Raw genomic sequence first — 26,775 nt, 5'->3', positions numbered from 1 at the left:
ATGCATTTTGTAGGTACTGGAGGTGAAGCATTAGGTGTCGGATGTGAGGTATTTTTGCAACAGAACGATAATACTAAACATGCATACAGGGTGACAGAGGAGGCGTTCGTCAAATCTATTTAATTTCTTTATAGGGAAAAAGAAAAAGAGAATAAAAATTTAGCATAACATAAAGAATACAAATGAAACTGTAAGCATTAGCAAAGTTTAACAGGGAAGAGGGTTTACCCCCAAAATTCAGTCTTTAAAGATTTCTTTCCAAGTGAATGCCAATGTTGCCTGAAATAGTTGATGCAACTCATTCATTCAAAGTTTTTCCTAACAAAATTTATCCTGAAAAGTCAGCTTCAAAATAACATACTCCAAACCACACATCTGAAAGCAGTTACTGCAACATACATGAAGGAGGAAAAGACTAAAATGAAAAATCTAATAAAGCAACTACAACTTAAACATCCTTCCGTACTTCCAACGTCAATATATATCTCATATAATAAAAAATGTCCAACAATGAAAAGCGTCCAACAACTTTAGTGGCCGATTTAACTACACTGGCACAATGCCCTACATGGTTGGTCAGCACACGGTCTTAAATGCAGGCAATATGGATGCCATATACCTTTGCATTAGAATGTAGGCAATACTTATGCTGATGTGACCTTCAGATTTTACCTGTGAATCAAAGTTTAATACATAAAACCTAAAAGACCAAAGTCCTGCAATTGCTTGACACTTTTTGACACAATATTGGGTGTGCAAGCATGGCATACATAGTGTGGACCTCTACATAAAAGAAGTCCACAATACATGTAATGTAGGGTATGATGGCGTGTGAACTCGTACACGTCCACACAATGTTTTCCCCTCTCTGAAAAAGTTTCAGAGGCATTTTGGAGTCAAAATTATCCGTGACAAAATACGGAGGAATTTTGGAGGAATATCCACACTTTGTAAAACAGGTATGGGTGATTATGCTTGTGACCATTTTGTGCATACGTGAATATTTGCAAAAGTGATTTCGTAACAAACTTTAATGCCGTCTTCTTTTTAAGGCAGATTACATTATGTATTTTAATCACTGAATTACAAACCACAACATGATTGTTATAGAAAGTGAAAAAGTCACAAAAATAAAACAACATAAAGATATACTATGAAAAATATCGCCATTAAGCATTTGATGAAAGCATTACCCAAAACAATGTATGACAGAAGTGCTTCCTAGAAGCTTCAATGACAAAAATATAAATGAAAGGTATGCATGTACACTAATTAATTGGAAAAGAAAAGACAATGCAATGATATTAATGGACAGATCATGAACATAAACTGTGATACACATGCACAAAGGTCATAAAAAGACTTCATTCCCATGAAACATGGCTGAGACACAAGTTTCCTTCACATACACTTCTCAGAGAAACAACATTAAAACAAGAAAAATATGTCCACATACATCGACATGTAAATATCATTACATGTAACTGGCCAAGCTAAAAAATGTTACGAAGTCAGTTTAATTGTAACCCCTTAGGGTGTGCGTAAAATCGTATTGAAATTGGAGGATTTGGGACTGTTAGGGATAGGAAATGTATTTAACAACACACGTGTGATATTTACCTGTCATACCAAAACATGTTTTCAAATTTTCTAAAAGGTTTCCAAATCATTGAGAGCCAAGATTCTACTCCACCTACAAAGTTCCTACTCATAAACTGTCAGACTAGCATCTTCTACCTGTAAAAAGGATCATGGTCCATCAAATATAACATTTCTTCTGTGTTTAAGGGAGTGTTTAAACAGGAAGTCCAATGAGTGTTAATATTTCACTGAAATGATAACACTGTTTTGCAGATGATGTCCAAACATTCATAAAGCTGTTCTTCAGTCAAGACAAGTGGGGGAGCAAAGCGGATGATGTCACCATGGGTAGGCTTTGCCAATAGTCCATTGTCACGAAGCTTCAAGCACACTTTCCAGGCATCAAATGCTGGGGGAAAAATAACAATATTACACTAGAAAGGATATTCATTACATAAACTCTAGGTGATTGGGATTACAACTGCATGATTTTCTGACCAATCATCTGGATTTGATCGTTTGATTGATTGATCGATTTATAGATCAATTGATTGATTGAAGGATCAATTGATTTGCATATCCATCAAAGAATCTTATGATGTGAAAAAATTTCAAATAAAACTATAACCAATTTCATATTATGAGGCACTAATAATAAAGGTCAAATAAATTTACATATATGTACGGCAGAAATAAAGATCTAGTATTCATTTGCACATTTCCCTAAAATTTACATATATGTATGGCAGAAAAAAAAGATCTAGTATTCATTAGACATTTCCCTAAAATTTACATATATGTACGGCAGAAATAAAGATCTAGTATTCATTAGCACATTTCCCTAAAATTTACATATATGTACGGCAGAAATAAAGATCTAGTATTCATTAGCACATTTCCCTAAAATTTACATATATGTATGGCAGAAAAAAAGATCTAGTATTCATTAGCACATTTCCCTAAAATTTACATATATGTACGGCAGAAAAAAAAAATCTAGTATTCATTAGCACATTTCCCTAAAATTTACATATATGTATGGCAGAAATAAAGATCTAGTATTCATTAGCACATTTCCCTAAAATTTACATATATGCCCAGGCCAAGTTCTAAGGGGGTAGAATCTACCATCCCCGCTCCAGCTATGAGAAGGGCCAAAATCATCAAGCTCTTTGAGGGTTTTATTTTAACCAGCCAGCAAAGCAAAGGGTAGAGAGCTAAACAAGGCAATGCAGTTACCAGTATCATCTACAGCGCCTTCATCAAGGCTTGTCACCCATCTGTATGATGATCTATGATCTATCAAGACAAGAGTGGGTATTGTCATTTGGCAATGGTATTTTCCCATTTACCAGTAGATGACAGATAATGGGGCAACTGAAAAGCTCCCTCATCTTGTGACAGTACAATGATAAAGAAGTATACCTGCCACAGAAAACTTTTTGTAGCAGCTTTTCTTAAAAAAATGAGTGACATGTTCAATGTTTGAACCATGTGCAGCATCGGAACTTCCATATAATTTATACCTGAAGTGGATATTAATGGATCCAATAATGAGTGCAAAGAATATTCACAATGGCATTCTAGCACACCGCTGGATAGAGGATGAATTGTTCCTATTTACGTGAACATGTACATGTACATCCACTCCAACAGACAGAGTGTTCGCGGACAACGCAGTAAGGGTAGATTTTACATCTTCCCAGTTGTCAAAGATAAATAAGTACTATGCCAAGGATTTTTGGAAGATTGCCTAGACAAATTTCCAGCGTCCGCAGAAGCACTTCAAATTTAGAAAAGCAATGCATCTTCAAGCCTATCGACGAGAATCTAATATCAAATCAGTGCTCTGAAATATGTGATTGCCGAGCTTTCGGTAACTAAATACCCTTCTTCAGGGCAAGCTTGGCAATCACATATTTCAGAGCACTGATTTGAGATTAGATTCTCATCGATATTCTGATCACGGTGCTACGCAGCCCTTCCGTATTTCTTGCATCTTCAAGCCTCACTGACTGCTTGTGTTGTGTTGTGTTGCAGCTGCCAGAGTACAGAGCTGTACAGAGCTTAGGACCGCCACAGCCCCACAAGCAGACAGGTTCCATGGCGTCCTCCTCCTTCATCGCCGAGAAAAGTAAAGTTATTGTCTTAAGAATTGAATCCACTCACTTCCTCCTGAAGAATCTTTTTCTTTGACACAATGAAAATGTAGACTCGGCAAACAAGCACACACATGGGGTGCTGTCTTTTTTTATTGATGCTTCACATGTACACCCATACACGTACAAGGTAGCTCACGATTCATCCCAAGATTCAAGTCAGGGTTCTCTTATGCTGACCATGTTATTCTCTGTAGCATATGAATTGTCTGTTGCCACTGCACATGAACAAGAGTGCACTCACATGCACATGTCCACTGTATGCCATGCAAAGATACATTCCTCTCCAACTTCAATGTCTGGTACTCCTTCACTCCTAGATAGCTGAATTTGTCAGTTTAGGGGAGTAAGTAGCTTCCATACATGTACGCCATATGTGTTCAAGAAAATTAAACAACTTAAGGTCAAACAAAATAGCAGTTGTCCTTGCTATTACCATGACAATATGAACATTGAAAAAAATACATGAAGGTTGGGTAGGTGAGTAGTATCCTTTTTTTCTTTTAAAGTTTTTGCTTCAAAAATTTAGGGTGGGAATTTTTTTTAAATGAAAAAGTGATTTTGATGGTGTACGGCCTATTTCATTCACTTTTTCACACGGATTCGTATCTTGAGGATTGGTGTTGTCAAAGATCTGATACGTTGGCTGGAAGACAGCTTTCTGAAGTGCCAGAATTTTTGGTTAGCAAAGAATATGACTCTTACTTGTCAGTACAGGAAGGTTGATTTTTGACTGAATAAGCTTCCATTAACTTCTTATTCCTCTATGTTAAGAGGTACATGTACTACCAATTTTAATATGAAAAGGAATGTTCCGAAATCTAGAAACAAAGTTGGGAGGCAGTGTCAACATAAGCCTGTCTGATGTCAACAGAAATTCATGAAATTGAAACTCCGCTGCCATTTCTCCTTTTCCCAAAAAAATAACAGTATACATCGATACTTCCAGGAAACAATGTTTGAAGAAATTTTTTCAGTTTTCTTTGTTAAGTCATGGCAATAGATGCCTATAAATATAATGTTGCTGTGGTTATTTAGATCAAGAACGATTATGGAGGTCACACAACACCTTGTGGCTAACGTTTGCAGCACTGGCACGTGCTCTTTTTTCAAAGCCATTTTTCCTGAAAAAGTATTTTTGATGACCACAGGGATGTTTCTCGTCGTCTTTTTCACATCGTATTTTCAGAGTGGCATGGCCTACAAGTATAAATGTGGTATAACCAGAAAATTCATTCCTTTCTCTATTTTTATATGCATATCTCAAAAAGTCATAAATGGGGTTGATACCCACTATAGGTCTGGGGATTAAGCAGGTGCAATTGGTCTATTGCTTAGTCATCTTTTACATCAGAATGGTACAAACTCAAGCTCATAGACAAAAAGAACAAGGACAAAATAAGACAATGTCTTATAAAAAAAGGGCATTCAAAAAGACAGATACAAGAAAGGAGCGAAAGTTGACACAAAGTAAAACCATGAAGAGAGAGCGAAGAACCAAGAGCATACATAATGATGTGGAGAGGAAAAAAAATACAGGAGACAACACATTCCAAGATGTCCCCAAATCATCAAAAAACCACAGAAGCTTGCAAAAGTGGTCAACAGAGTCAGGAGATCACAACCTAATAGCCCAAGAAGCAAACAATGGTTGAGTCCTGAGACTAGCTAAAAAGCAGAATATGAAATAATACCAAAAGCTAAGGTAAATCACTCCACAGTTTTGGACAAGACACAATAACAACCATCAAGGAATTTTATGAAAGAGATGACATATCCAGGAAGTCACCAGGTATAAGGATGACTTCATCGTTCACCAATAACTCCCTAAAAAAATCAGGCCATTGATGGAATATGCAGCTCCTGCTGTGTGGAACAGAGCACTTACCTAGCACCAGGTGATTCGGCTTGAAAGAGTACAGAAACGTGCCTTGAAGATTATTCTTGGGGTAGAGTATTTGTCATACACCCAAGCTTTATCGCTTTTCAATTTAGATTCTTTGGCAATCAGGCGTAATCAAATATCATTATCCTTTGACCACACTGACCTTTTTCGTGAATTCTTCCCGCCTCAACATACAAGAATGTTGCAGAATAAACCATTCATCCCTGAAATTTGTTGCCGCACAAAACGTTATTTCACCAGTGCGCTTCCTACCTTAATCCGCTTGCATAACAAATATGGGAAGGAATGCCCCTCTAATAAGTTCTTTTAGTAGAAATATTTGGATTGTGCTCCTCTTAAGAAATGCCCTCTATTACACCTTTTTTATATGGGAGTGAAATTTTAAAGGTTACATGTGACTGAAATTTTTAAGATCACAATAATTTCATCTTTGAAGTGTAAATTGCAACGGACGTGTTTTAGTAGTGTTCTTATATGAGTGTTGGTCATTAGTCATGTTATATGGTTTATTTTTTGTGAGTATAAACTGTAATGATAAATGTTGAATATTTTTGTAACTACTTAATTCTGTTTTTTTTTATTCTTATTTTAATTGTTTAATCTTTTTTATTTTGATTGTTAAATCCACTGTAATTCAGTTTTTTTTACTTCGAAAATGGATTTTAATAAACCAATATGAAATGAAAGAAGGGCACAAGATTCATGTAATAATTTACATGTAGAAGTGTTCCTAAGGAATGACCATACAAGAAGTTTACCAATGCTTCAAGGAGGAAAATCCAAATGTGAAAATTTGCAAATCTAAATTTGCTGAGCTATGGCCACAACTTCGTGAAAATAAGTGACACCCCAAGAAATGTATGTCTGTGTCGATATGGGGATAATCTTATTCTGCACCTACAACGCATGTATAGTGCATATAAGGAAGTAACAGAGGTGCATGTATTCTCACTTTAACACTAAAGTGACTTTCCTGAGATGTGTGTTTGTGATGCTAAGGCACATGACTGCATGGCTGACAACTATATGGCAAGTGGTGAACTTGATCCTTTTGTCACCAACTTCTTGCAAAACTTCCAGGGGAAAATCTACTGAAGCAGGCCCAATGGCAAAAGTGGAAGACTACGTTGGGAAGAATGGTTAAAGTCATCAGGCAGGGCATTGTTGAGGATCTGGTCACTGAGTTGGAAAATGACCTCCCTAAATTTTTTCATTGTTTTGTTGAACATAAGCAGAGCAATGAGGTTGAAGAAGAGAGGGTCAATTAAGCAAAGGATAATATAGTTGCTGTACTTCAATGTATTTTGCATAGGGCTATACCGAATATTCAAATATTCGATTGATTAACAAATATTGAATTATTTTTTGAATTTGAATATTAAAATGCGAAATTTCTAAAAAAAGAGAGAATTTCCCTTTTTAAATGAGAAAAATCACACAATGGAGGCTTGTTTTAAGTACATGTAGATTCCAGACACTTTGAGATAGCTGATACGCCCAACAGTCCAACAGAGAAGCCGTCCTAGAATATGGAAATAGCTTTTCAAAAAGAAAATATGAAGGTGCCAAGATAGTAGTCTTTGTAATAATGATGCATTGATGCAAACTTTTTTGAAATAAATTATGATGAAACCTTCAAGACAGTATTTGAAATTGAAATAAAAGATAGAAGCTTTTATAGTTATCATAATGTAAAATTGTGAGCATTATTGTGACTGATTTATGGTTTGTTCATTAACGGTCTACCCGCTAGTACAAACAAATTTTCGACTGAACTGAAGGTCGAATACTGAATAGTTGAATAGTCAATTATTCAAACTGACTCAGCCCTAATTTTGCAGAAAATTTTACAGAATATCAGGACGAAGTGCAATCAGCACACTGACACCAGAAGCAGATTTCTGTGTTCACTGGTATGGCTTGGAGTGGTGAAGGCGATCAGTTATATGTTGTCATCAGCAACTGCTTTAAGATCATGACAAACTGTGAACTGCTTCCTCTCCAAAATTCTCACTGACATGAAGAGCATCTTTCCTAAAGTTCAACATATATCTTCATTGATGGGGCAGCCTCACAGTTCAATGTTTTGTCTTAAATGCAGAGTCATTCATAGCAGCAGGCAGAAACAAAAGGTGAAATTGATAAGTTTGTAGAAGCTGCAAAAATGCACTAGCTTAATGAAATACATGTTTGGGCAAATGTTTCAACACTACCTGACACACAAGCTGTTTACTTCATCAAACCACTTGATTCCAGTATGGTAACCTACTAACTATATTCAGCTGACCCTGGAGACCTATGAAGCACTCTCAACCTCAATCCACTGAGATCTACTATCACTCCAACAGCTAAGATGATGAACTACAAACCACTGATTGCACTGAACACAAACTGTCTAACACCCTAAAAATTCATTCTTCAGGTAAATCCAACTCCTTTCAGAATTGATAGTTTCTGTTTACTTCCTGTTCCAAAATGATGGGTATTAGTGACATTTATGGACATGTATATTCATACTGTGTACTGGTATGTGCAAGTAAACTGTACATGTACATTATTCAAATACAGGTGCATATACATATACATTATCCCTGCATAACCTTAACTGCTGCTAAATAAAGTGAAACAATCAGAGATCCATGCCATCCACTTTCCTGTTTTGCTTTGAATCAACCCAGTATCAGACACCTCCCACCACAAACAAGCACTCTTCATTTTTGTCAATCTTTTGTTCCCAACTCCATTAACTGGTTTAAGTCTTCCACTACACAGCAGATAACGTAAACACACATGGGGAGTAATCTGGTTCAGTATAGGGCTCCGATTTTGTTTTAATCTGTAAATTAAGAGAATTATCCTTTTTCAGTAATTTATTTTATCCTTCTTCAGTATATATGGTTAATATGTCTTATGTTTTGTGTTGTTTTTAATGTAAGATTTTTGTGACTAAATTGCTAAATGGAACACAATTATTCATATTTTTATGATGTGGACATCATAAATTTGAATTTAAATTTAGACTTGAATTTTTCATTGTAATGATCCAGCCAAGCAAGCTTTTGTAGCCTTCCTCTATGCAGACATGGTCTACATGGTCATCTTCACAGACCAATGTATGAATCTATGAACCATATTGGCTACTGATGCCTTGCAAGTAAGACTTCAATTTTTAATAATTTATCAAGTCACCATCAAAAGCCCTCAATATATAAAATTACAGGAACAAACAGTAGAATCCTGTGCATGATCAGATGCACAACTGAGCTGACCAGCTGACAGAAGATACATGTAGTTTCAATCATCAAAAAAGGTAACCACAAGCCCCTGGAAATGATGCAAAGATTTCAAAACTCCTTTGCTTAAACCCTTAAGATGTCAAAGTCATATGCCAACTTGAGAAAGATATTTTGCTGCCATACACCCCACCCTTGCTCCCTGTACAATATGACAGCTCAAACTAAAGTGCCAGGTTCATGCAACCCTAATTACAACAAGGTGGCAAAGAGAAATACATGTACACGTATGCCAAATGGACTACAGTAGCATTATGCAAGACACTGAGTTTTGGGTCAAAAATTGCCCTTTGTGTAAATAAACAGACAGCACAACCACAAACACTTTCAACACCCTGTTCAACACAACCTTGCCAAGTCATGGGCACAGCTTTGATCTCCTTCAAAGAACGACAAATACTGGACAAATCTGGACAAATAATGTACTATTCAAAGTTTCCATTCAGCAGACAGCTTCCTGTCCCATACATCAGCCTAGACGTATCAGTGGCATCAAGCTGGTTTTTGTTAAACACAGTATTCCCTATACAACTGACAACTGCAAGTGACTTCAGATGTTTATCTGGAATGTGAAGTTTCAGAAACAACACTTTTTTACCAGTATTACTTTTTTAATATTTCATAAAGAGGGCATGTCAAGAAAGCTTTCAGACAGTTGAGAAAATACTAACAAAAGCATGAATCCTGTGGAGATGATACCAACATGGCATTACATGTATTTTCTGTCCATATGCCCCTTTGGACCACAGAATGTCCAGTCCAGCACTACTCCTGCACAACAGCTTCTGAAACCTGCCCAAAACGAGTAACCTTCAACCTTGTCCCCTACAACACACATTCAAAGGAAAAATTATCTCCGCCAAGTTCTCCTTCAGATTCTCCACCAATTCTCTGGTAAAACAATTTTTGGCTCAACAGGATCATCAGAACCATTACTGGCGATACCAAAACAAAATGTTTGGCAAAAAATAGAACAGGCAAATTTAAATCCAGTCATCTGAACTATCGAATAGCCAAATATCAAGAAATAACTTTATCCTTTATCCTAATGGATGCAGCTTGACTGATTTGTTCCCTTTAATCAGCCAACAAAGCAACAAGACATCTTAAAACCATCTTACATGTATATTGAAGATTTTAAAATGTCCATTTTATTCACATATCTACCCACTTACCAGGAGTGTTCCTGGGCCCATCACCAAAGAAGGGAGGGCTAGACTGCCAGGCCCCTGGCCTGTAGCTTCCCATTCCCTCATCAACTGGTACTGTGGTCTTCTCCTTATACCTGAAGCTGGCAATGGGGCTATATGTACATGTATATGGCTGATTACAAGCGTGTATGTAGGTAATTAAAGTTTACCTGTCCATGCAATGTAATCCCCTCTTTTGCCAACCTCTCAACAACATGTACGAAGAAAGATTAGGTTTTGATAGCTACATTTACCTTCAGTTCTCTGTATGACAATAGCATTGAGAAGTCCTTTGCCTCTAACCAAGGTTACTATGTCTTTATCCAGTTTGTTGAGTTCTTCTCTCAGGATGACCCCTAAACGCTCAGAATGCTCAGCAAGGTTCTCTTCCTCCAAGACCTATATGCACAAAGACACAAAGAAGTGCAGTACATTTACATGTATGAACATCACATCCATCATACCACTGCTTGTCCATCAAATAACTGTTCCTTTTTCTATTACAATATTGATTATTGTAATGCTTCTCTTGCCATATGCTATATTTTACTTCGGGTTGATTCAAAACTAACAGAGTCTAAGCAAGCAGTCCTTCTTGACATCATCAAGAGGAAAACGCCTTTCACTGTATCACTCTAGCTTATATCTCAAGTAGGTCTGTCCATTCCTGTGCTCATTCATCCACACATGTATTTGTTTTGCATGAAGAAACTTTGCTGTTCACCCACTTGTTTAAAGTTGTTATCCGGAATAGATTTAAACTACAGTATCAGAAAGTTGGGAAAATGGACCGTATGATAATATAGCCTTGTGTTTCTTAATAAAATGGTGCAAATGTTTACCACATTAGCATCGTCAATGAGTTCAAGTGCATGAATATACAGGCAGTTAGTAGTCTTCAAAAACTTAGTGTTTTAACACGCACATTAAAAGGCTTCAACCATTGTGTGTGCACGTCTGGGCTACCAAGCTGAAACACTCACTCAGCAGCCACTTTTCATGAAAGCAGTTGCCAAGGGGCAACCATGTTTTGGGGAGTTTTGTTGAGCACTGTTTGCCATGCCGCCCCTATTGAGAAGAAAGCCAACATTGTCCCAAATTTTGGAACAATTTTTGCTCCAAATGCCCGTTGATTTTTGCATCAATAAGATGATCCTGTGACGAGTTGTTACTGCAAACAATTGGTCCATAATGCCATATGTATTGTTAAAACTAGTGAGTAATCAAGAGTTTAAAGCATGATTCATTATAGTCATTGAGCTAGGACAGACAGACAGCCAGACCAATCACAGTCTGAAATCTGTCCACCTAATGCACGTTTGGAAAGGGTCGACAGATTTCGCGCATTGTGATTGGTCAACATCAACATCGACTATTGTACATTGCCTGTACTGTATTAATGTATTGAATGCATTTTAGCTATTACAGTTTTTCTCTTTTGTAGTGGTGAGGGATAAACTTATCCTCTTACTTTGTTACAAGGAATATATTAAATGAAGCTTTTTGACCTCTGACAAGCAAGAGATGATTACATGTATGTCTATTCAAATTTGTTTACCAGTATCATAATGTACCGGTATATTGAAAGTAGCTTATTAATGGAATATAGCACTTGGTTTCCTTTTTTTAGTCAAAACAAGAAGATAAATATTGTTATGTGCCTTATAAATCTTTTTTAAAATTTAGATAAAATTTATAAGCCAGCCACTAGCACTAAAAAATATTTTAGAGAGAAATCAATCTTTAATTGTGTAAAGTTATGTAACATACACATTGTAATAACTGGCCTTGGCCTTGGACACTGTGGCCTTGGCCTCACTCTTGAATAGTAGTGGCTCGGTCTTGGAGGTCGTGGACTCAACTCTAACATTGTTTTTCACAAAATTATATTTCCAAAATCCCAGAGAATACAGCATGTGACCACATTTGGAGGGTTGACATGTCTGGGTTTCTAGGCCAGAGTGTTCGTACTCTTTTTGATATTTATGAACATAGAACATAATAGTGACATACAAAATACCCTCCAGTAAAGGTACTTCAGAATGATGAGTACCAAGTAAGTAAAAAACTATATTTACCTCAAGTGCAGCTAAAGCCACCTTGCATGCTATTGGGCAACCGCCATATGTTGAGCCATGTTCTCCTGGTTTGATGGACAGCATTATTTCATCATCGGCTAGTACAGCAGAAACCTGATTCATTACAGAACAAAATCAGCATGAATGAAATACATGTGCTTCTCTGGTACCTAATTCTGTCAAAATGTGCTGATGAACAAAGCATTGTCCAAAATCAAAACCTAGAGACTGATATGATTTCTGTTCCTTGGTTCTGTAGAAGTCGTCGCCCATGAAATACCTGTACATAGGGAGCCAAAGCTCTTGAGTTTAGGCATTAGTAGTTCAGGTTTCCCCATTTTTCAACTGCCCTGGTAAAAACTGTGGCATGTGTACGCATGTCAACCGGTTCATATACAAAAGGTCCATAGCGTTTACAGGCGTCACCTGTAGCCACGTCTGTTGTTTGCCAATTGTTTCGATGCAAAGGAGTTGCTGATTGGGGTTTTGTATTACCTTATCAGTTTTGTAAGTGTGGTTTTGCTCCTTAGCAAAATCGGCTTTTCCAAACAAAGGAGGCGGACACCAACATACGTGTAAAAAAAATCTCTGTATCAAACTCAATTATGTCATTATCACAAATGTCACAATGTAAATGTTTCTTTCTTGCAAATTATTTAAGTTGTGATAACTGAAGAAAGAAGACAACCGGTAACACCACGGAAGTTAAAGGGACTGGTGAGTCTTTCTGTGCCATGTCAATCTCAAACAAGCTGTTAAGAGTCTGGATTTTACAGAGGATCATTTCTCAAAAATGACTCAATGTTTCCTCTGCTCATATGATGTCTTTGAGGTATTCAAAAATGTTTCATCAAAATCCAAGTTTGTCACCTGACAACCAGTAGGTGATTGGATAGGATAGACAGAGCCCGGATTAGAAAGTTCTTTGGAAATAACCTGTTACTCACCGGGAATACACCACCTGATAGAGCCTTGCCAAGCAGCACCAGATCTGGACGGACATTTTCATGGTCTGCACACAGCCTTTTACCAGTTCTGCAAAGTCCTGTCTGAACTTCATCAGCAATCATCAACACCTTATATATAAAAACAAAACAACAGACCAATGAACAGGTGCAATTCTCTTAATAAATTGGTTTTATTATTCCTGTTGATTTATTCAGTAATGGGAAAGCTGGACTTCAAGAATAAGTCAGATTAAATTTTATCACACATTGGAATTGAAAGAAAAATAGAATACATGCTGATCTACAGGCCGCGACGAATCGCCTGTTTGATAGCCCGGGGCTATCAAATTTTTATTCGGGTAATTAAAATTCTAACTGTCTGTGCCTATTCGAACAAATTTGTAAAAGCTTACCTCTATTAGTAAACTAATTGCTTTATGTGCTAAAGCTTAACTTTGAACATCAATTATAATTCCAATATGATAAAAAAGAGCAAAAGTATTCCAGTCATGTTTCAGTCGTAAGTGCCAACTTTATCCCATAATACCCCATGCATGTGTACGACATTCCAATAGGTGCATCTGCCAATTCACACCATTTTCTCTCAGCTGACTGGGGTTTCAGACCAACCCTCATTTTTCAGTGCAACCCTAAATTTTTATCGGCAAGTTACAAAAACAAATTAAAAAACCAAACAAATACATAAAAAACAAATCCTAATGTCTTTTCTGTCTTCACAAAATGCAACAGCCTTTTAACGACCTTTTCTCATGTTACAACACTTGTTTTCATGTTTTCCTACTTACATTTGCTATTTTTGTAAAGTAACTTCCGAGTTCACATTTGCGTTTTGCTGTTGGGGTGGTGAACAAAGCATTAAACGAAACTGCGCTGGTTCCCACCGCACCTTGCCCATGCAAAAGAAAGCATGGTGGAAATGTGGCAACCAGTCTATACATGTACATGTACTGTATGTTCCAGTTGATTACTCTACATCGGCTGTACACGCACGCAACCCTAAAGCTGCAGTTCGAAAAAACATCGATAGGATTTCTGCAAGTTAATTCACAGAACTTGGTCTCTTGTCTGTGTATGTATTTTCTGTGTTCATGAGTTTAATTTGAGGTTGTTTTGCTCGTACTTGAAGTGAGCGTGTTTCGACAATTTCCTGCCGCAGCACAATGTTTATCACCTGCCGGTCTGAATGCATCACACATGCTTACCACGCGACACACGGACATTGTTGGCCTGTTTGTTGTCCGAACTGTCTGAGTAGCACTGGGTGAATTGTCCATAATTCTTGTGAATTGTGGACTGTAGAAATTTTTACATAGATTATGACAGGTTTTCATTACTTTTTGAGATAATTTTGGAAGCTGTCGTCCCCATTCATGCCATTGAATCAGCACAAAAAAAATTGACATGAAAAAAATTTCCAACCAACCAAACCTATTTATGAGAGGCATGTAACCAGAAGCACAAATATTTGGGGGGCCTAATTAAAGACGGTGTGCGTGCAGTAGGCTTAAGTTAAATAACCATTATAATCGTGGATTCTGAGAAATCTTGGGCAAGTGTTGATCCAGTTTGGGCAAGCAAATTTATAGCATGGCTAGCCCAATTGACCTACACGTACATGTGCTTGTTCAATATCACTGACACTGCTGTGGGTACAATTTACATTTCAGTGATGACATGTAATACGGGGATTCACAATAGAGCGCCACCAAGAGTTTGCAATACGTTGGCCGATCATAACGCGCGAAATTTGTCGACCCTTTCCAAACACGCACTGGGTCGACAAATTTTGCGCATTGTGATTGGCCAATGCGTTGCAAACTCTTAGTGGCGCACTTTTGTGAAACGGCCGTATTGGCATACACATGCATACTAACATTGTTCCTGGTGCACAGCTCTTTTACACCACGCAGATAGCCAGGATCTGGCACAACCACACCTGCCTCACCCTGAATTGGTTCTACCATAAAGGCAACCACATTGGGATCCTCTAACGATTTCTGAAATAAATAAAAGGTGAAAAAAGTGAGAAAACAAGAGACATCTTGACAATATCAGCTTTATTCTGATGCTTTTCCTTCTACACTTACATATGTATATTTAAAAGTAGACTGTTGGGTATCGGGTATACAGAGTTTGGTTTGATTCTGGTTCATTTCTCTTCACAAATGACATGATGGCAGTTAAACAAATTACCAGCAGAAAGGATCCTGATGGTAAATGTGTTTTAATGCCATTTGTTGACTATCACAATGGACCTTTCCCATGAAATATGCAAATAAGGCAGGCGCATGCGCAGTACTACCACTGGTTGGCAAAGTTGCTTAAATCTATGATGTAACAATATAAATCTCCATGCGGGTGCAACTATGAGCTCATACACGCCGTTTCTGTACTAATATAGTTTGACATGAGTGCCAAACTTAAAGGCAAAGGAACTGTTGCTTTTCAACCTCAGGGCATTGAAAACTTCACTTAGTTTCGAGAAAACCCGGCTGAATTATTGGACGAAGGATCTAATACAGCTTTGATTGACCTTCAACGCGCCAGGTTATGGCTAGAGCACCTCTCCTGCTCTACCCACAGTGTTGGCGGCCACACTTGCCAACCATATAATATAATATGTGCGCAAGTGCCAAAATATGAAAACAAATAGAAACCTCAACAAACGGGAGAAAAATGTAAGACTTTGGGACGACATTTGAATTTCTCTCCTTCCATTGATTATTATTAGCACTACCCCGGTACATGTATTTGCTATGACGAAGGTAACCAGACACAGAGGCATTAAATTAATTTGGCTGAAAGATTCAAATAAAATATTAAGCCAATCTAAAGATGAAAAGTTTATAGAGAGGCTAATACCATACCATACCTCTAGTGCTCCCAAGTCATTATATGGAATGATCTCAAATCCTGGCATGTAAGGACCAAAACCTTCGTAGCTGCTAGGATCTGTAGAAGATGAAATTGCAGCCAATGTACGACCCCAGAAGTTGCCTTCAGCAAAGATGATCTTGGCCTGATTGGGGGGAACTCCTTTCACTGAGTAACCCCACTTCCTTGCTAATTTGCATGCAGTTTCACCTGCCTCTACTCCTATCAAGTATGATAATATGCAGAAACCAGTGTGTTATTTGTGGATATGTTAGTGAATACATCTACACAAGAATTCCAAAGCAAAATGACCATCCACTGACTCACAATTCTCTGTCATTTGGTGTTCTCAATTATTAATACCTGTAAGTAGGGTGTCTTGTTTTTGTACTTTTGTGCCTGTTTTTCCCTGCTTTGGTCTTATATCCCAAATTTCATCAGTAAGCTACTCCTGGCATAAAATCAAAGTCATACAAAACTGAATCTAAACACAGTCAAAGAACAAACGGCAAAGGTCCTTGGTAAAGACAGACACACAGGTTATTATGACATCCCATGATTTATTATAACATTTTGAATATTCACTTGAACACAGTGACTTTATGCACAGTTTCCAAGGTGCCTCTTTGGTCACTTATCAATCTTAAATCTTCCTTAAATTTGGCCAAACAAGGACTGCAATGCATTTTTCCATAACAATGACATAATAATAACGATATCCTTAGGTCTGAAATTACAAGTAACTGAAGTTTGATCATCGTAATTTTTACAAATCCATATACCGGGTATATACAACATCCATCAAGAGTTCCAAGGACCTCCTTTTTGCAGCAAGCGATAGAGTAATTACATGTACATGTAGGTCTTCATTTTTTGTCACACCAGTAGTCACCTAACCCGACCCTTGCTTCTGGTTGAAACCAGAGGTGCTTATTATTTAAAATGGTAAAATAGAAATTTGCTTTCAATTGTATTTTAAGTCTGGGGTCAATTACTGTTCCTCAAAACTCTGACCGGTGACATCATGAAATACTCAAGCACCCTCTGGTGACAGGTTGAGAGAAATGTATTAAGAGTTGATGTCTGCGGTGAACTTTGCCAGAATCACTTGAATATTGGCTGATCTAAATGTACAATGACCTTCATGCCTACATGTACATGTACCACACGTGTGAAACTTCACTCAGGCAGATAATCTAATCAGACCGAAGTTACAATGAAAAGACCTTTCATTTTCAAAAATCGCTCAAACAAATCAATCCTAACAGCCGTAACAGTCTTGAAATGCCAACCCAATGATAGAGGAAATATTGGTGTTCATTGTCCTTGATGTTGAGCTTGTCTTATTGTTCACAGACATGACACCCAAATGACAAAAATGAGAGATGACCTCGGGTACACTGTATTACATCCACTGAGAAAATAACAAACCTGTGTTCATGGGCAGCACCTTGTCATAACCAAACAATGTTGTAATGTACTGCTCATACTGCCCTAGCAATTCCGCATAGAAAGCACGTGATGTTAGAGTAAGAACTGCTGCTTGTTCCTGGAGTGCATCCACAATCTTGGGATGACAGTGGCCCTGGTTAACAGCACTGTATGCACTCAGAAAATCATAGTAGCGTTTGCCTTCGCAATCCCACACAAATACACCTGAAACAAAGAAAATTGAACAGTAAGGGACAAGTACATACACACTACATACATGTACATGTATGGAACATTTACTGATATGTGCATGTATGTACACTGTACACGTAGATTGAGGCTAGTGGCATGCATAAACATTGTTCATGTGTAAATTAAATACTGGTAAATACATGTACATGTATCATGGTACATGCAAACATCCAATGGGAATCAGATACAGTACATGTACATTAACCTGATTCTTACAAATCAGTGAAGTAGCACTACAACGTATCTCTCAAATCTTCACTAAACAAGACGAGGATTATGAGCAATTCCACTCTGATTTTGTGCTCTTAACCACTATTGGGATTATTTTCAGCCAGAAATTCTGACTTTCAGAAAAGGTAGGGTAGAGTGCCGTAGTAAATGTTTGATACACCTGCACAACCAAATAAGACTACAACAGTACTTCTCCCAAGAGTCATTTCTGTACAATACATCTTACCACGGCCTCAAATATAAACATGGAGGAGCTACATGTACATATTTGCAGCCACAGCAAGGACACCGAGATGAGTTGAGGCACTTGACCTTTTTTAATCAAGCTGTGCCCAAGTATAGCCAGATTGTGTTTGTTACGAGTGGAAATATCACAAAGTTCATCTGGCAATAACACATGGTAGCAAACCAAAACTTATACAAAGAAAAAACAATCAAGTTGGAATGGGACAAATCAATTACAGGGTGGATCATGGGAGGCAAGAGGGCATAAAAGGACAAGAATTTTTGTGTTTTTTTTTTTAATGAGAGAATGGTGATTTTTTTGTCCATTTCATTTCCTTTCCTTCAAAAGGCTTGTGAAAATACATACTATTGTAGTACCAGTACATGTATGTACAATTTCGGCTGAACTGTCTCGCAAAAATAGGCACTGCGCAAGAACGGTATGTTCAATTTTCACAAAATTTGTGTCAAATGACTTCTCAGATTACTCTAAATACTACTGAAGGCTCAGTTCCTGAAAAAAGGCAGTGGTAATATCAAAAAGCCCCTCCCCAACCTTTTTAGGACAATCCTTCTTTGGCTGGCCCAACGAACTTCAATACAAATCCCCAACTGTAACATATTTTTAAAATTTGTCCTGGAGTGCAAAGTGCTTACATGTAGGTTATTGATCTTTGGCAAAAACTGTAATAGTTTAGCTGCTCCACCATTGTATTGCTTCGGCCACGTCAGCAGAAAATAGGGCTCTCTCAATGACAGGAAACAATCTGATTTAGATTTAAAAATCTGTTTATCAACCCTACTCCACAGTAAATCATTCAACCATCTCAAGTACTGTATTAAATCAACCAGGTCTTTGTCTGTTGGACATAAGACATCTACAAAAAGGAACACTTTCACTAGGAACTCCACAGTAAATCATTCAACCATCTCTGCATCAAGTACTCCATTAAATCAACCAGGTCTTTGTCTGTTGGACATAGGACATCTACAAAAAAGAACACTTCACTAGGAACTCCATCGCATCCACGGCATTGCAATGCAATGGATACAAGTCACTGCAAGAATCAAAGATACTAGAAGTACTACCATGACTACTGGCTTGTGGGTCTCCTATACCAAAGTGTAAGGAGTTGCTATTGTTTTGTGAAAGTCTTGAGGTCTGATTCTAATTTTTTGTTTAATGAGGATTTCAATTAGTGCATTACCCCCTCTCTGAGGGGCAACGTATGGTACTTGTGGTACCCTGGCCCCTGACAGCCTGCACATGATATTACAAGTGACACTGTCAATTTTAATCAAAGATTTTGTTTAGAGGATGCATTTTGATAAAAACCCATCATTATTTCTAGTTTATTCTCAGACTCAAATGAATCCAAAAGAAGGCAAAATTAAGTTAAAGACTCTTGAGACAGCTATAATTGTACACATGGGCAGACTGGGAAAACTAGAACGGCAAAGCCACCATGGCTCACTGCTTGTTATGAATTTGAATTTCTTTTTGTAATTACAGGAAAGAGACATCCAAGTTATACAAATATGGTAACTAAATCAAACAAGTAAATACTAACAAAACTTCATCAAAATTTTTTACAAGATTGGTTGACAGACGACTGCAATACAGATGTACATGTACAAGCTTTTTATCGACCTTAGCAATACAATTCATTGTACTCTAGGAAAAAAACCTAATCGGTGCTGTGTGCAGACTGTGTTTTGAAAGGCGCCTGTCATTTAAAAGTAAATCAACAAAGACTGCCACCAAGGGAGATACAGGTACAAAGGCTTCACAGTTCTTTACAGGAGAGAGGAATGCCTATAAAATGTGGGTCCAGCTAGTACAGTCAGACTAGACCTGGATGATTATATACATGTAAGTAGTGCATCTGTGAGTTTAACAAATGGTGCATAATTAAAATTCCTCTTAAGTATTGGGTGCCTGTAGAGTTCTGCCCATCATCCTATCCATTTTCTAATCCACCTCCTCCCCATCATCCCATCCATTACCTACTCTACCCCCTCCCCTTCATCCTATCCATCTCCTGCGCCGCACCCTCCCCATCATCCTATCCATCTCCTACTCCACCCCCTCCCCATCATCCTATCCATCTTACTCCACCCCCTCCCCATCATCCTATCCATCTTACTCCACCCCCTCCCCATCATCCTATCCATCTTACTCCACCCCCTCCCCATCATCCTATCCATCTTACTCCACCCCTCCCCATCATCCCATCCATCTCCTATTCCACCCCTCCCCATCATCCTATCCATCTTACTCCACCCCTTCCCATCATCCTATCCATCTCCTACTCCACCCCCTCCCCATCATCCTATCCATCTCCTACTCCACCCCTCCCCATCATCCTATCCATCTTATTCCACCCCCTCCCCATCATCCTATCCATCTCCTACTCCACCCCCTCCCCATCATCCTATCCATCTCCTACTCCACCCCCTCCCCATCATCCTATCCATCTCCTACTCCACCCCCTCCCCCATCATCCTATCCATCTCCTACTCCACCCCCTCCCCATCATCCTATCCATCTCCTACTCCACCCCTCCCCATCATCCTATCCATCTCCTACTCCACCCCCTCCCCATCATCCTATCCATCTTACTCCACCCCTCCCCATCATCCTATCCATCTCCTACTCCACCCCCTCCCCTTCATCCCATCCATCTCCTACTCCACCCCCTCCCCATCATCCTATCTATCTCCTACTCCACCCCCTCCCCATCATCCCATTCATTACCTACTCCACCCCCCCATCATCCCATCCATCTCCTACTCCACCCCCTCCCCATCATCCCATCCATCTTCTCCTCTACCCCCTCCCCATCATCCTATCCATTTTCTAATCCACCTCCTCCCCATCATCCCATTCATTACCTACTCCACCCCCTCCCCATCATCCTATCCATTTTCTAATCCACCTCCTCCCCATCATCCCATTCATTACCTACTCCGCCCCCTCCCCATCATCCCATTCATTACCTACTCCACCCCCTCCCCATCATCCTATCCATTTTCTAATCCACCTCCTCCCCATCATCCCATTCATTACCTACTCTACCCCCTCCCCTTCATCCCATCCATCTCCTACTCTGCACCCTCCCCATCATCCCATTCATCCCCTACTCCGACCCTTCACTTCTTACTCTGGCTGTCCCATCATCCCACTAATCCAGCCCAACCATTACGCCAACCTTATCCAGCATTTCATCCACTTTCTACAAACGTGTCTTTGTCCCCATGATCCTCCTCCTACAGGAACCCCTCCCCCAACAAACATCCTAATCTGTCACTTGGAGTCCCCCCCATCCCTTACATTTTCCCCACATACTGTACATGTATGATTTGTATGTGTCTGAACACTGTCTATACATACATACATGTACATAACAGGAGTGCTCAGTACATATGTACTGTATGTACTACAGGGCAAGTACACAATACAATTAAAAACTTTAACATTCAACTTTTATAACTTTTTCATTAAATTCATAAGTTTCTAAGCATTAATGCCATATGAGACTATTTAACTACTGATGGAATTTCAACAAGAAGCAAACAAGCACTCAATGGCTCATTTTAACTCCTATGGACCTGCAAGGAAAAACTTTAACATTTATGTAAACTCAGATGGACGGCCAGCCAGACGCACGCCCCTATGGACGGACGGACAGAAGATGGATATCAGTATTACATACCGGAAGGCTCGCACTTGCTTTGCAGCTCGCCAAAAATGCAGTTACCGGTATATGAGGTACACCAGACACCCTGGGCTGACCTGCAGATTGCTGTGGCCTCATGGTTAAAGTGCATTGGATTTGTAGTCTGCCAGTAAAGTCACAGGTTGCGGGTTTGAATCCAGCCATGGGTCATGGCACATACATGTACATGTATGCCCTTAGGCAGGGCACTTTGTTTACCCATTGCTTCTCCCCATCCAAGAGTAACTGGGTACATGTACATGTACCTGTGAGAGCAGTGATACTGTAATAATTGTGGCCGAGTTGGCCGGTTTGCACCAAAATGGCTGCATCAAGCTGTATGCATGTACATGTACATGTACTTCCCAGGGAGCTGAGATGGCATTCTGAATGTTTCATGGCCCCAACCAGCAGGTGTAATGATAATGAAATTGCTTTGATCTTAGTTGAAGACACGATATAAAAACCTGTTACCAGACTGAGGTATTTATAAAAAGTCAAACTGCAACTTTTCCACACCAGAAAGGTCCAATAAGCAAATAGATGTACAATAAGCACAGTGGGTAGGTCATCAGTCTAAGTGGTCTTGTGACATCCTATGTAGAGTTTTATCTATCTGCTACAATGTAGGTTTGCACATAGTATGGATATCATTCACTACACATACATGTAAGTCTCAAAGTGCAAATTGGTGATTATCAATAACTACCAGTATTTACTTGGTCATGCATGATTGAGTTAGAAAATAATCTCTACATGCTTGCTGTAATTTGTACATGTAGTGTACATATATCGATACATGTTCAAAAGCAAGACGGACTGTCTATAAGGTTTCCATTGGACGATGCTAATTTTGGATCACTGCAGACACTACATGTAGTAATGCTTTCTGATTGATGTAAGTCTACGTGTAGATACATGGATATTACGTACATGGTCAATTTCATGAAATGGAACACTGGAATGACTACCAATGTCAGTTACAGAAACCATGACAAAAGCTGTGCCAGCATGTACTCTATGCATACACATAACTGGCCTTAACTGTTATAATCATACATGTAGCTTTAGATCAGCAAAACTCGTAATATAGTACAGTGTATTACATTACCTTTGCCTTTCTTTAATGCCACAGGTAGTGGCTGGTAATTGTGTGCACCATAACGAGCTTCTCTGTCAAACACCTGTTGAGATGTTACTGCTGCACCACTCTGTAACCTGACCACAGATGAAACTGAAGTGGTTTGCAGTAAGCTTCTGCACAATCTGGACAGCATGCTTTATGTGCTTTTTGTAATCTGTCACTTGTCTCAAAGAAAATCTGCAACAAAAAGGCATATATTTGAAAAGTTCCACGATTACTGTCAACAGTCCTAGTAAAAATTCTTTAAACAAAGTACATTGACGTGATCCAGTTGCACATTTTTATACAGCCAGCAATGAAACAATAAAATTCATTGAACCAAACAACTGAGCACATACAGTGTATTAGTAGTCACTCTGTCATTTACATGTACCAGTTGGTACTTGTAAATGACTATTTTGCTTGACATAAGAGTTGATCACTGTACAAGTTGGTTGGCATACAACTTGTTTGGCATACAAGTTAGCTAAACCATGTACAAGTTGGTCAGTGTACATTGTGTGAATATTATCACCTTTCACCATTGTGTAAAATACCTGCGGGGATTATCACTCCCTGGTAACTTTTATTGGTTTGGATTTCAACAGTTTGTTCACTCAAAAATGTTGACGTTCGAGACTTTAATTAATCCATTCCAATTGATTTGACAGATGGGCACAGTCATCATTGTTCCAGACAGTCAAAACTTTCCTCATTTCATCAGACATTTGGAATTAATTCACTGCTGTTCACTTCAGGAAATATGAACCCCAAAGTTGAATATTATCTAATGGTCCATATTTTGAGGAACCTGCCATATGGGAAGAAAAGAGAAATTTCCCCTTCAAATCTGAAACACTCTTGTTGACAAGATTTGAACTGTATGTTGATGTCTAATTGACAACGTCACAGAACACGGCCTTGCGAACCATTCACCAGTTCACAGAAAGCATGCCAACGTCTGTTTCCAGAGCAGCGTAATGTTCAGTGAACAGTTTCGAATGGTCATAGCCACCAAACTTAAAGAGCACAAGATTCACAATTAAAAACAAAAGTACACTTAGCAGATTGAAAACTAATTCGACAATCAGGCCAAAATAGAATTCCATTGCTAATATAGGCCTGCAATTTTAGCACAAATGCACCTAGGCCATAGGCATGAAAGGCCCTAGCCCAGGCTGGACATTGCCTTCATTTCATTACGACTAATGTCCGGGGTATAAAAGTTGTGTGCAAAACGACCACAAATTTGGTTCTAATTTGCTCTTGGTTTACCTGTTGAAGAAACTAAGTTTACACATTTACAAGTTCTTAGAGGCCTTATCTATCTGTCTGGGGGTTTAGGAATAATAAAACGAACCATGGACTGCAAAATCGAGGAAAATAAGTGAGAGACAACGTTACTTTTGCAGACCTAATTCATCCATTCTCGAGTGCAGTTGTAAAGTGCACATACGTACAGTACAGGAATCCAAGCTGCGTGCACACACTACACGTGCGCAATTTCCAGTGAAGGTCTGTTGCTTACCTGCTACACGGAGGCCGTAACTGGTACCCGGATTTAACCCGCGTGCCGTCGAGCTGATATAAAAATATGCAGTTCCGTTTTTGTCGGATCGGGGGCATCGGACTGACCAATTAACCCACTATCGATTACCCCTAAAATGTTCAGATTTTGTTCTCCTTTAAATTTCGGTTTATAAATATAAATTTGTGACACAAGCTGCTATTTTGTAAGAATAACCTCGGTTAGCGTAGAAGGCTTTGTATATGTAGGGTTCGGCAAGAAGTTCATCAACGATCTCTCTTTGAAGTGTTTAACATCTTTAATTTGTTCATAGAGATTTATTGGCTAAAGATGGATAAATACACAATATTGCAGAGATCTGATTTTTATTAAAATCAAATAGTAACTTATCTTGATAAATGAGGAATAAAAAGAGGAATACATTGCGGGCATGATGGTTGTGATGAACAGGCGAGAGTGATGCTATATTGCTGGGGCACAAAGTATGCAGAGGCAGTACTGGCGCGCGCACGTGCGGTAAGTAGCGATCATACACAAATCGTGCTGTTGATCAGCCTTTCCTTTTTTTATTCAGCAGACTGAATTGGTAATTGGCAGTGACGAGTTGGATTTTAGAGCAATGGACAGATATACACTAGCTAGACGGTGTTGAAGTTTTTAAACCTCAAAGTAGGTGATTTTTCATTTTTAAATTCAGGCCCAAGAGATTGTTAAATGCCATTTTTGACTCTCAGATCAGTCTAGTTTATTTTAAACAAATTTATCTAGCAAGCGCTTTCTGGAAAAGTTCTCCATCTCTTACAAAATGTATTCAGTATGACTTTTAAAATGGAACAAATCAACAGATATGCCTATTAGTAAATTGCTAGTAACAGAAATGTGCCAAAACCTTCCTTCATCACAGAACTGCCGGGTCCCTTAACTTCTATCGAATTTTCTGGACACCTTTTGTCTGTCTATTTTAAGTCCACCTGTTAACATATAATAGATGCTCAAAAATGGCCAGAATTTGTACAAATCATGAAGTTTAACTTTCCCCTAATGGCCATAGTAGACTCAGCTTGCGCCGTGCGGGTAACTAGGCCAACTTGTCACCAACGCACGCCACAGCCTCGCCCCTGGCCCGATTGTGTGTACTCGGCATGGAGATCAATGGTACTTGTGGCTGAGAATCACCGTGCCGTTGTGCGATGCGGTGAGCGTTTTCAAAACCAAAGGATTTGTTTAGACTTCAGTTTCGGTGGTTCCAGTCAGAACATGTAGTTTCGATGTACGTGTACACTGCTCGGAATCTCGTACACCGAATAGTTGCACATGCATACCGGTACTGTGTACTGTACGAACTGCACTGGAGAACGGCTGAAAACAGTCCACAACAATGGCAAGAATTAACGTTACGTCCAACTTTATTTTCCCGTTTTTGTCTTTGGTGGTGATGTGTCGAATTTTGTAACCCACCAGATGTGGAGATAAGGATGCATAGGAGTTACAGGCGTGAAATTGGTTCCTTGGAAAAGGTAGAAGTGTTGCAAATTTTAGTTATTGCCGAAGTTATTTTTGCCCAATTTTGCACCATTTATACCCTGGACTCCCTCCATAACGTAGTACGGTCAGGGAGTCCACCTCGGCTAGATAGGCCCTAGCCTAGCCATGAACATGATGAACAGCACTAGTCTAGTGCACACATCATGTAAACTGTACAAAGCTGAGGTAAAAATATTGCTTCAGCAAAGGTAGGCTTACATTAGAGCTATAGCCTAGGTCCATGATCGGAGCCTTCAGAAGCGATGTAGCCATGGTAAACGCAGGCCTAGCCTACGCTACCTACATGTAGTCGTATGTATGCATACATGTATCAACACCTACATACTGACATGACCGAGTGATATACAGTGTACATGTACATGTACTGTACATGTTATGTACACTGACTACTGATGCATGTCACTGTCCATAGCGCCACGTGAACAATGTTGAACCATCAACGTGTTCAACATCAGGCCTACTAAAACTAAGAAAAGCGAAACAGCACCAGCAATTAACAATTATTAAGGGGAAAGAAATCTACATATACCTACAAAGTAGATGTGTACAGCTACAGTTCCCAGGGTCCCACGTCACATGCACCGTACGCGTACGGTATTTGGGGGTTGTGTACGTGTTCTTCTCGGCGCTGTAACATATGAGCACAACTAGACGGGAACGCTAGTGGTAAAT

The 26,775-nt window shown here is 38.9% G+C and overlaps 1 protein-coding gene across 3 annotated transcripts; it reads right to left on the bottom strand.

Moving 5' to 3' along the window:
• Positions 1-105: 105 nt before the first annotated feature.
• LOC110982484 (ornithine aminotransferase, mitochondrial-like) lies at positions 106-26,775 on the bottom strand. Of its 3 annotated transcripts, none has more exons than XM_022240921.2 (9): positions 26,637-26,775; positions 23,019-23,228; positions 17,481-17,705; positions 16,048-16,271; positions 15,050-15,172; positions 13,155-13,283; positions 12,208-12,321; positions 10,384-10,528; positions 106-1,990 (listed from the first exon to the last, which is right to left on the bottom strand). In XM_022240921.2, exons 2-9 carry the CDS (start codon positions 23,182-23,184, stop codon positions 1,827-1,829), a joined length of 1,290 nt encoding a protein of 429 aa, XP_022096613.1. In that variant the 5' UTR covers positions 23,185-23,228; positions 26,637-26,775; the 3' UTR covers positions 106-1,826. The 3 variants fall into 3 exon arrangements, with proteins under 3 accessions (XP_022096613.1, XP_022096614.1, XP_022096615.1); XM_022240922.2 differs by having other exon boundaries at positions 26,633-26,774; XM_022240923.2 differs by lacking the exon at positions 26,637-26,775 and adding an exon at positions 26,302-26,501.

Source organism: Acanthaster planci, linkage group LG13, assembly GCF_054643075.1.
Source record: "Acanthaster planci isolate LZ-2023a linkage group LG13, COTS_SCS, whole genome shotgun sequence".
Classification (NCBI taxonomy): Eukaryota; Metazoa; Echinodermata; class Asteroidea; order Valvatida; family Acanthasteridae; genus Acanthaster; species Acanthaster planci.
This window is presented reverse-complemented; position numbering and strand designations above follow the sequence as displayed.